This window comes from Adelges cooleyi, unplaced genomic scaffold (genome assembly GCF_023614345.1).
Source record: "Adelges cooleyi isolate 19-005CV unplaced genomic scaffold, UGA_ACOO_1.1 ACOO_flye_CR_arks_rails_tigmint_CR_PRNA_30, whole genome shotgun sequence".
Taxonomy (NCBI): Eukaryota; Metazoa; Arthropoda; class Insecta; order Hemiptera; family Adelgidae; genus Adelges; species Adelges cooleyi.
The window spans coordinates 18,080,811-18,093,149 of NW_026095971.1; the positions used below are offsets into that span (position 1 = coordinate 18,080,811).

Consider the following 12,339-nt stretch of genomic DNA (forward strand, 5'->3'; position numbering starts at 1 on the left):
AATAGCTATTGTTTTCTTCATTAATTTATCGGTCAAAAATATGCGCGTCTGTAATAAAAAATTGAATTTTTAGAAAATAATTTGTTCATCCATGATAATACATCACATGATTTTCGTTATCAATATTATCATAATATTTTGTCAATCGTTCAAAATCAAACCATCACTGATCACTCATCAGCTGAAGTTGTGAAACATTTTAAAATTCAAATTCAACCACCAAGACCGCTGGTAGGTAGGTACTACTAGTACAATTTAGTATTTACATAACACATATATTTTACTTGATTATCAAGCAGGTCCGACCAATAATTATTTTCTGAAACTAATTATTTTTGTACTTTCAAAGTATAGTGATGTTCAAATTTGAATTCCTCAAAAAGAAACCACTGCTTCATCATTGATATTAAACTTTTAAGTTTTACGTCAACAAAAGTACTTTGTACTGATTACAAAATATATTTGTTCATTAAACATAAACAATTCTTACATTAATGACGTCAAATGATACATTTACAATTATTTTGTGTTTGTAGTTAAGACAAAAAAACAAATAATAATAAACGAATCTCAATTATTTAAAAATGTACATGCTATTAGAAACTGATATCCTGTCATTTTTGTTAATACATTCAATTAGATATTTTATTAGGTCTTAGTACCTAGATTTTTCATGCCAATGTTAGTATCTTGCCACAGTTATGTTCAGCGGCAAACTGAGCCTGAGGGTGAGAGGATGACCACCCTCGGGGCTTTTTAGGATTTGGGCCACTTTAGCTTGTTAGACACATTATTTCTATATAATTTAACCAAAAAAGGCTAAATTTATAGTAATTAGTGGGCCAAATTGTACAATTGCTCGTATTATATTATCGTACGTGGGAGAACCTGTGTACCCCCAACTATTTTTTCAGAAATTATGAGTACCCCTACTAATTTTTATAAGTGGTTGTTTTTAAGGGTGAATAAAAATACAGAGTATGCTCGGAGTAAACGTCCTCTATTTTTATTTTTACAATTCGAGCACTGATTATCGTTAATTAGTAATTACAAAATGTATATTGTAAAGTGACAATCTTTGTTTTTATTATTTGATAAAAATGTATAACTGTGGATCCATGTTTTTTTCTGAACTCTTGTTAGATTGTATTTATTTTTGTATAATATTAACTCAATATATCTCAATGGTTCTGTTAATTAATTAATTATTAATTATTATTAATAATTATTTATTTATTAATTATTTAATATTTTATAGTACATTTTTTTAATTATTTTTATTACAGATAAGACTACTTGTTAACAATTGCTGGGCAAAACTAAATTTCAAAAGACTACTCGCCTGAAGCCTATAGCGCTGTCCTTACACATAAATACAATTGATCATTGATTATTTATTATTCTCAACACTCAAACTGAATACTTAAGCTATTATAAACTATGAAAATTGAAACTAATGTTAAGGTATGTAAATCCCTCCTGATAGGATAACATTTTGGTTATACAATTTTTTCAATAATTATTTTAACATTTATATTTTTTTTAGGTTGCTACCCCTGTGATATGATGCAAAAATAAGTGAATTAAAACACATCAAATATGACAAATAAATCTTGATGACTTACAATGTATTATAATCGTCAACCAACATCACAAATTCTAGCCTACAGTGCTATATTAATTATAACTTATAAGTCATAGTAGTAATAATTAGTAATATTTTATCATTAATTGATTTTGTATTTAATTTTGATTAACATCTTAATATTACTCGCTATTTAGTTAACCTTTGGTGACGCGCGCAGGGTAAAAATTTACCCCAGTCACATAATATAGTTCTGTGAATAACGTGAAAAGTTTACCTAAGTCACACTTTATTGAAGTGTGCATGGAAAACGCCCGCGTGACAGAAGGTTAATATTAATAAAATATATTTGCATGATTTAAGTTAATTCTTTTAATATAATATTTAAAATAGTAGTCTCATGTCCAAAATATTTAGTTACCAAATTTAATTTATATGCTGTACATTAATATGGTATGATATTTAAATTTTATCGTAAAAATTTGTATTCTTTAAATAAAACCAATTATGAAAATTAATTGTTTTTATTTATTTGTGTAAATTAAAATTGTGCGTGTAAATACTAAAATCGTCTAGAAATTAATAACCACAAAAGTGTTACATGGAAAATTGAACCATACAAACGTGTTCTAGATTAAAATTAATTTCTGAACTAGTCAACTATGACAATAAAAAAAAAACTGAGTACTTACTAATTATAATTGTAATTCAAAATTATTTTCTACGCTTGTTTATTTAAAAATAAACTCATGTCTCAGACATTGTAGTCTCAGTCTGTCATTAGCGCTGAAGATGACAACATTGTTGCCGAAATACGTCGTATAACGGAGAGTATATAATTTTTTCATGGTTAAGGGTTTTAAATATTATTTTATAATACGTATATTGTAATATTATAAAATGGTTAACTGGAAATACTTAGATTTTTTGCGGTTTACACTATGCGCTCATCTACATTAAAAGTTTGTTTTTAATTTAGTTTTTTCTCTCATTAAAGCTATAATTCTGTCTCGGTTCTTTTTATGATAGGGTATAAAAATCATGCTACATTCGATCATAGTTTATGGGTTTACGAAAAATTAAAATCTGTGCATTTAATGTTTAATAATTTGTTATTGTTTTTTAGAAGAAGAAGAATATTTGAATAATGTTAGATGTGTATGCAAAAAAATATATTATTAAAAAGTTTTGTTTTTTTTTTTTCAAAAAAACAAAACCAATTATTATTAAGTTTATTGTTTTGCGAAAAGGGCGATAGTAAAAAGGTAACAAGTAATAGTAATCTAAAAAAAAGTTCAAAGTTTGTACGATCACTATATACCTCTCGGAATTAAACCTGGCCATTACTTAAATAGTTTTTTATTTCAATAAATATTAAAATAATTTTTTTTTATGTTTAAAATAATTAAAATAATTTTTATTAAATGAAATTGCAATTATATTTGAATTCAAACAAAATAAAATAACAAATAAAGAGTTATTAAAATACAATTTAAATTTTAAGGTAAACCATTTTTTATTTTTAATAAAACTAATCATATACATGTTTATTTAAAATAACAAGTTAGAGAGGACTAAAAGCGGTGTGTCTTTTAAAAAGCATTTTTACCACCAATAGGGTAAAAAGCAAAATAATGTTTCTTTAAAATATTGACAATTATTATCTTCATTATACTGTTTAATAAATGAGAATATCCGTAATACTTGTATATACTATTGCCTATTTACATAGTTTAAGGCATTTTTTTATAAACTTGCTATGATTGCTATAATATAACAAACTGAGGTAAATTACATTAATAATTTCTGTGTTTAGTCAACTTTAGCTAAAACTTGGGGGAAAACACTAAAATTCAATATGGAAGGGCTGATCAAATTAAAGCATTAGAACGAAATTAAAAGATCGATTTACTCGAGAATAATAACAATTAACAATAATACTAAACAACTACCTATACAAGAGCTAAAATACCAATGTATTTCAACGGTCATTCCCAAATATTTTTGTTTATTTATCAAATCAGAATAACCTTGAAATGCAATAATTGAGACATTTTACTATGCTTTCTAGGAATCATTCCCATTTTTCACGAAAATAAAAACCTACATAATATTATACACATATACACATTACCAATATACACATTTCATTTTTTATCGTCAACTCTTTTTTTTTTTTTAAAACACATAATTAAATAAGGTTTCGTCCAGATAATGCAACATTCGTATGTACAGTATAATTTGAGTATTTGTATCTGAGAATTTATTTTTTAGACAGAAAAAATTGAGCTAGTATCGACTTTTTATCAAAAGTTGAATTTTTTAGATATTTTTTCGCTTTCATAAAAATATTGGTCTGAAAATAACGTAAGCAACAAGCTGAACTAAGATTCATTTTTAAAAATATCTTATACGGATGATCATTTTATCGTGAACCACTCAATTTTTTTCATGGTGTTTTTATACAATCTGATCTCAAAAACTAATTCTTTTTCTATCAACTTTTGAAACTTAAGGGATTGGTAACGTAGATATTTTGTTACCTTTTAAAATTGAGAGTATAAATTAACATTTCCACTTAATGCAAAATATTTTGAAAAATCAATTGAACAATTTAAAAATAATGTCATCTGCTATGGTGGTCCAAACGCATCTTATTTTTATGGTAACTATCCTTCTAATTTCTTTTATAACATAAAACAATTTTAAAATCTAATTCCTTTTTCCCCCTTAGGTATCAGAGTTAAAAAACTGCATCATTAGGTTTAATAATTTATGTCGTCTAAAATGTTCAATAATAATTAAATTGGGCAAACGGTGTACATTTTGTAAAGGTTTATTTTCATCATTTAGAGGATATAGAAAAAGAACTTTAGAAGCGAAAAAGAAAAATATAGGACCCTTTCTATTTCCTAATCATCATCATGTAGCTTAACGGGCCATGAAGGCCCAACGCTGCCATCATGAGATGGTTTCTTGACGAATTCGCTTCCGGGACGGGTCGTCAATTCTGTTTCCTAATAGTAAAGATAAATATTCTAGTGTTTTAAAAATTAAAACAAAATTACATAAGCCAAATTCTAAATAATTATTGATTTTTTACATCATATTATGTACACTCTTAATCAAATATTATGTATTTATTTTTTGACTATCTACCCTTCGAAATGGTTTAGGCTACTGGTAACGATTAATAAATTGAATACTGAATTAAATTTCATTCACAAAAAAACAAGGGAAATGAGTGACCAATACGTAAACAATGGTTTAAACAATTGTAAATTAAATGAGTCTCAAAAAACAATCGTGAATGAGATTATTACTACAAGTAAGGAAGATAATTCTTAAAGTAGAAAATATACAGAGTATTGGTTTTTATTATGTATTTTGTTGAAAATTCGGTAAGAACTAAAATATAATACACTTCGGCAGAGAAGAACATTCATGGCTATCAAATATCAATACGGTATACTTATACTGTATACACTAATATAAATATACTTATACTTTTACAAATATAATACAAATTAAGATTGTATTATAGTGACTCACATTTTAAAGAGAAAAGATAGTCTCTCCCAAAAACAGTGTAGCCACATGCCGAAAAAAATATTTCGAGTATACTACTTCTTTATTGATAAAGGTATTTTGATCTCTTGAACTAGGTAACACCAGTATTTGGGGGGAAATTTCTGAATCAACACAACACATAACATTGAACATCCTGTAGACCGTATTAACTATTATCATTTATCATTTAAATTATTTCGTTTGAGTTATAACGGCCATTAGTCATTACTCATTTCTATTTATCCGTTCGAAAATCAACTGTAATAATTGGTATTGTTCAATTGTTGACTATTGCTTTTCAATGTTTTTGTCGAAAAGTTAATACGGGATGTATTAATGTTACAGTAAGGTTTAAAGGAAAATAAAAGTACGTATGAGTTAAACTGTTAAAAACTATTTCTTTCTATAATTACTATTAAACACAAAAAAAGTAACATTCAACTGTAGATTATATATAATTATACTAAATAGCCATTTTCCATAAATAAATGAAACATGATGCCCTTTGCAAGAGAAACATTTATGGTAAACAAACCATTTAAAAAACAATAACACAATCTGTTTATTAACATTGGTAGAGAGAAAATAAAATAATATAATATTTAAGGTTTGTTTACCTAGTTTTCCACTTTACAAATGGCGATATGTTTTAATTGTTGAAATAATATTGGTAAATACTGATTAATAATAGATATATGATAAATTCCTTTATAATTGTTTAATTTTGGTTATAATGAATATATAGAATGAAGAGGGGAATGTGTGGCCAAATGGCCAAGACACCTAAAAAGCCTAAATCTGACGATGACGCAAAGGATCCAATTCAAGTGTTTTGTCGTGTACGTCCAACTTCGACTTCTGTAGAAAGTCCATGCATTAAAGTGGTTTCCGATACCGATATACAAATTAAATGCCCTCTTGATGACAGGGGTGTATCTAGAGAAGGGCAGTTCAGTTACAAAAAAATATTTACCGATTATGAAACTCAGGAAGTTGTTTTTCAAGATCTAGCATTACCTCTAATTGAACAACTATTGTCGGGTCGAAGTAGTTTGTTATTTGCGTATGGTATATCAGGCAGTGGTAAATCATACACGATGACTGGGAATCATGTTGATGGAGGTATTGTGGGACGATGCTTCGATGTAATCTTTAATTCTATAACAGATTACCAAGCAAGAAGGTTTACATTCAAACCTGATAAATTAAATGGCTATGATGTTTTGAGCGTTGAAGATGCCATGATATCCAAAGCTGAAGATTTCAAAAATAATGTGAAATTCACAAAGACACCTAAAAAGTAACATGGTTTATTACTAAAAAAACAAAAATAAAGTTAATCAATAATAACTAATTTCTTTTCATATTTGTCATTTTTAGAAGAGATGGAGATTCTAATAGAGTACCTTTTGATTACAAAATTGTTGATATTGACCAAGATGTCGCATATTCTGTATTTATCAGCTATGTAGAAATATACCACAATTATGTATATGACCTTTTAGAAGATGTGTCAGATGGAGAAATTAGACGGTAAATCTCTTGGATAACTGAATTGATTAAAGTTATATATTTATTATTTATTTATAAATAAGTCCATATTAATATTTTCCAGAAATAGTAAAATTATCAGAGAAGATTCAAATGGTAATATGTATGTCCACGGTGTTAATGAACAAGAAGTAAACAGTGCTGATGAGGCCTTCGATTGGTTAAGAAAAGGACAATTACGCAAACGTACAGCTCCAACACTTTTAAATATTGATTCAAGTCGTAGTCATACAGTATTCACTTTACGTTTAGTGCAAGTAAGATTATATGAACTGAATTTATATTTAATTACATTTTTCACACTTAAGTTATACTTTTTATCTTTTTTGTAGGCTCCTTTGGATGCTGATGGTGTTAATGTAATTCAAGACAAAAAGTATACTGTTGTCAGTCAATTATCATTAGTAGATTTGGCAGGAAGTGAAAGAGCTGGAAAATCAAAAACAACAGGGCAGCGTCTACAAGAAGCTGGTCTGTTAAATATTCTAAAAAGTTTTAATTTAATAAAATAATAAAAACAACAACGCCAATGATTAGTTAATCTATAAAGACATTTTACAACCATCAAATTGACATAAATAAGAAATTAAAAATGTATATGAAAGTATTTATTTTCTGAAAGCAATAGTTTATACTGATGTGTTTATGATAAAAATTAAAATATATATATATATATATATATTTTAATATAAGAACACTAACGTACATGGGTATCTTATACAAAACTTAATCTTTCAAACATTTAACATATTATAGTCTGAACAAAGAATTAAAATAACTAACATTTGAGTAATTTCTTTTAATCTATAAGGAAGTAGTGTTATCGTGATACAAGTAATGATTAGCACTGCAATTACCAAGGTTGGACTATTAGAATAACTAATACTGAACATAAATACATTTATTACTTTAGTATTTTATTAATATTAATAATAATTAATTATTTTTAGGTGAAATAAACAAATCATTATCAAATCTTAAACAGTGTCTTAAAATATTGTATGAAAATCAGTCTTCGAGCAATTTAAGAAGTATAGCCGAGAAGATACCCTATAGGACTTCAAGATTGACACATTTATTTAAAAGCTTTTTTGAAGGCTCTGGATCAATTAGAATACTAATTTGTATTAATCCCATGTCTGATTACGCAGAACTTCTGGTAAAAAAAACAAAAATTTAGTTAAAATTTTAATTATCTTCTACTTATATGAATTATTTTAATGGCAGCCGGTACTACAGTTTGGAGAAATGTCTGGCAGTGTACAAGTAAAAAGAATGACACCATTGCGAATGGATTTGGGTTTGACGCCAGGCCGAAGAAAAATGGTTGATGTATGTTAAGTTGCTGTTTATTTTTGAAAAAATAGATATTAATTTAAATATTTTCAGATTCAGTCAATTAACCGTGTTCCTTGTGTTTTGGAAGAAGATAATTCAGATCCACTCTACAACAAAAACCTCAACGATTTACAGAATGATTTGTTTTCAAGGTTTTTTTTTATATAAATAATCATTTTAAATTGTTTTATTTTTTAAAAACTCCTGTTGCAGTTATTTAGATTTGGGGCCTCCATTACCAGAGTTGCAGTTTGAGGATTTGTTAGTTGAAGAAAAGCGACAAGAAATGCTAATTGCTCTCGGACAAAGAATTAAGAAAAAAGATGAACTACGTGATATGTTAATAAATCAAAGTAGAATTTTAATTGTTTTTATTGACAAATCGTAACTTTTTTAATAATAATTAATAAACATTTTAGGTAACAACATAAGATCTGGATTAGTATACTTGGAAAGCAATTTTACAAATGCAAAACAAGAATTAAACTCTCTGCAAATACTTAGGGATCAAGACAACAATAAAGTACGCATTAAAAAATTTAGATTTTATCCAATTTTCTTGATTTCACTGTCAAATTCATTCATTATTCATCTATAGTATATTAATAATTAATATATGATTTACCATATGAAGTATTGAATACTTGATTGTGTGCATAAAACTATGCCTATTTTTTTCATAACATTTTTGTTCAAAATTGTGTCATAAATATAGTTGTTTGCGGAGTTTTCAATAATTCTCAAATCCTTGACCCATATTTTTGACAACCTTTAGGCCCTTAATATTTACCGCTTATTTTTCCATTTTTGCTTTTATTGTTTCTTTAATCAAATATTTTGTGCAGGTTAAGCAGTATCAAAACAAAGCGTTTTTACTAGAAAATGAAAATGCATCATTAAAGAGAAAAATGGAGTTAATAGAAAGTGAAAACAAGAGATTAAAATCTAATGTAAGTTTTCTTGTTTTTCTTTTTCGTTCTTATTGAAATTAATTTTTTTCCATACATCTTATTTAATAAGATTTGCTAAAGTATTAATACTAAATAAGTTTATTACATAATTACATTTTTATTATCAGTTAAATATTTGTTTTAATGAACAGTTGAATGCCAAAGAGAATATGCTCAACCAAGCTTCAGCCGACAAAGATTTATTAAAACAAAAATACAATTCGAAAATTGTCAAAAAGCAAGAACAACTGTCAAAAGACTTCAAAGATAAATGGAAAGTCCAAGAAAATGAATTTGAAGTTAGTGTACATATTTTTGTTGCTTTTATATAAAAATAGCATAACCAATAAAAAATGTATCATAATTGTATTAATTATTAATTTTTTTTTAAGGCCAAATTACAAGAAAAGAAACGCAAACTCCGTCATATCAAGAATATCGTTGAAAGCACAGAAAGTATTCCGAGTCAAGTTAACAGTCGGCGTACTCTAAAGCGAACATTGTCTGATGAAAGTTTTACTAAACCAGAAGAGGTCAACAAGCCCATTGCACAAACACCTAGCAAGGTAAATTCAACTAATATTAAACTATTTGTTTCATTTTATTAATATATTTGTAAATATAGCCTTCTCAAGCTACTTTGCGGTATCTTCGGTCAAGAAGATCGAAATCTTGTGATCCACAAGAACGTTGGCTAGAGCACATACCTCCAGTTCCTGTTCCATTGCAAACTGTTATGCAACCGACTATGAGAAAACGAAAGTCTATCACTAAACTGACGGACGCCAAAACTGTATCCAAAACCGATGCTTCTAAATATTGTCTGTTAACACAAGGACAAGATGACAATGGTATCCTAGAAGCAAAACTTTACAAGGTATAGTTACTGTTTTTCTAAAATATTTGTTTAAGTAAAATGTTTTAATTTATAAATTTAACGTTCAAGGGCGATATCATTCAAACTACCGGCGGCGGAGCTCAAGTTGTTTTTAACGATGTTGAAACTTTGAAACAAGATTCTCCTTTAGGCGGCTCACCAGTAAAAAATCGCATACAAGCGTATAACGAAGAAATAAAAGCTCATGCTTCAGACGATCTTCAGTCAAGATGTTACGGTATACAGGGTTGTCCACCAAGTTCGAGAAAATAGAACACTAATTGCAAACCTTATTCACTTTGCAATAATGAAAAATTATTGTTTTTATTATACTCTTAACTCTAACAGTTAATTTTTTTAGTGGTTGGTTTAACTTGAGTTAGTCTTAAATTATCTTAGATTTAAACCAATCGCTAAAAAAAAATATCTTTCTAATTTTATGTGTTTATGATTTATTTATAATTTTAAAACAATGACTTATTTGTACCTAATCATATTTTTTATTAACCTTTTTTTTTAAGCAAAACTGGTATCTGTGATATACATCAATTTGTAAGCTTTTCCTTGTTTTCAATTTATTTATTGAAACTAAAGCCACTGGTTTTTTTTATTTTTAAAAAAATGTGAAGCCAATATTGAGAGAATAACATTAAAATTTAATATGCAAATTGTTTTTGTGTATTTATAATGTAATATTAAACCACAAAAATGCATCACAGTTTTTAGGTGTTTTTTTTCTCACTTAAATAATTCCAAAAAGGCACCGATTTGCTCATAATACAGTATATGTGTGTGTTTATAATAATAAAATTTAATTTAGTTTAGCTAAATATGTATATATATTATTTATAAATAAAGATATTACAATGCATGTATTATTGCAACATTCCAAAAAAAAAAAAATACCTATATATTCCTTAAAATTATTCAGATTATTTAATAATAATAATTTAACCTTGTATTAAACATTGTGTACAAAGTGGTAATTGGCAAGAATAATGGAACAACTGATTATAAAATGATTATATTCTGTATTTACATAGTTTCAAAGAAAACACAATAATAAAATGAATTAGACTTTTTCTCATGTCATTTCTACAATATAACATTTGGAAAAAATACATTGATGTTAATAACGCAACACCAGGCGCAGTATGTATTGGTTATTGAGCCAAATTTTATGTATCAAAATCATTTTTTACCTGAAGATTAAATTAGTGTGTATACCAACATTCCAAAAGATTTAAGTGTAAGCTACAAAACTATAAGTATAATTAATTGGTGACTTAAATGTACTGAACATTTAAAAATATTTATCTGCACTAACTTCCCAACCGCTTTTCCCCTCCTATCCTAACTTTTAAAGTCTTATAACTTTAAAAATAGTTGTTCAATACTGGTTATCAACCAGTCAACATTTTTAGTAGGTATATTTTTTTAAAAATTTAAAGTTAATGAAGTGTATCTGCAATCGATAAACATTAAAAAAAAATTTAAATAAATAAAACAATTTTTTTTTGGTATAAACAGTTATGATTCAGAAATTGAAATAAAAAAAATTACCTCCTCGCCAATATTAACGAAAAGAATTTGTTCAGCAGAATAATTGCAAAGAGCTTGGCCGAATAAAAAGCAGAAGGCGGACTTATGTGAGGAAGTATTTAAAATTATCAAATAAAAAAAGATCAAACTGGATCATTTGATATTATAGGGCAAAATTTTACCCATATAAATTAAGAAGTTTGCCGAAAGATATAAAAATAATTATGGGAAAATGTCCTTTATAGTCCAGTTACATATCCCGTTTGTATGTATTGTGACCAACCACTGTACCTAAACTCACAAAATTCAAGAAACACATTTTATAAGCTGCCGATTACTTTTAATTGTGACCATTTAAATAGTGTTTTATGCATTATACTTAGAGGTATCAGATATTTTCATATTTTATGCATTGTTCGATTCTTGGCATTGTTAGATTTTTACATTTCCATTTATTATTAGCATTAATTTTTTGACAAAATAATATTAGAAGAACTCTATGCTGGATTTTAAAGTTAAAATGTATATTTATTTTATTTAGCCACAATACTTCATAATTTTTACTCGAAGACCATTTTTTTTTTTTTTGCAGAAAGAACTAATGAATCAATTTGACAGTATGGTTTCAAAACTAGTAGTGGGTCAAAATAGACACAAACTCAGTCAACTGCATTCCGACACCTGTTTGAAAAAAAATGAAAGATTGCGGAAACGTATTATACTGCACGAAAAGGAACTTACCGCTATGTACCAAACGCTATTGGAACTATTAAAAGAACAGACTGAAATGGTTAGACTAAACCTAATATCTAAAACAAAGGTTTCAGTATTGTCTAACCACTTGAGCATGTCTCCTATTATTAAGAGTGCTACTGCCGCCGAACAGACCCCAAAGCTACATAAAAGATCTTCCAGCTTAAGAGGCT

The 12,339-nt window shown here is 27.1% G+C and overlaps 1 protein-coding gene and 1 long non-coding RNA gene across 4 annotated transcripts; both read left to right on the plus strand.

Annotated features, from left to right (window-relative positions):
* Nucleotides 1-126: 126 nt before the first annotated feature.
* Nucleotides 127-2,077, plus strand: LOC126838723 (uncharacterized). Of its 2 annotated transcripts, none has more exons than XR_007685728.1 (3): nt 127-235; nt 1,287-1,464; nt 1,547-2,077. It is a non-coding gene; the product is annotated as an uncharacterized LOC126838723 (long non-coding RNA). The 2 variants fall into 2 exon arrangements; XR_007685727.1 differs by having other exon boundaries at nt 148-231.
* Nucleotides 2,078-5,326: 3,249 nt separating this feature from the next.
* On the plus strand, nt 5,327-10,577 carry LOC126838292 (kinesin-like protein KIF23). Of its 2 annotated transcripts, none has more exons than XM_050572603.1 (15): nt 5,327-5,522; nt 5,901-6,455; nt 6,536-6,688; nt 6,771-6,963; nt 7,039-7,177; nt 7,657-7,865; nt 7,934-8,038; nt 8,102-8,196; nt 8,258-8,397; nt 8,464-8,567; nt 8,890-8,994; nt 9,147-9,293; nt 9,387-9,560; nt 9,620-9,871; nt 9,941-10,577. In XM_050572603.1, the coding sequence occupies exons 2-15, from the start codon at nt 5,902-5,904 to the stop codon at nt 10,142-10,144; spliced, it is 2,574 nt and encodes an 857-aa protein (XP_050428560.1). In that variant the 5' UTR covers nt 5,327-5,522; nt 5,901; the 3' UTR covers nt 10,145-10,577. The 2 variants fall into 2 exon arrangements, with proteins under 2 accessions (XP_050428560.1, XP_050428559.1); XM_050572602.1 differs by having other exon boundaries at nt 8,096-8,196; nt 9,941-10,574.
* The last annotated feature ends 1,762 nt before the right edge of the window (nt 10,578-12,339 follow it).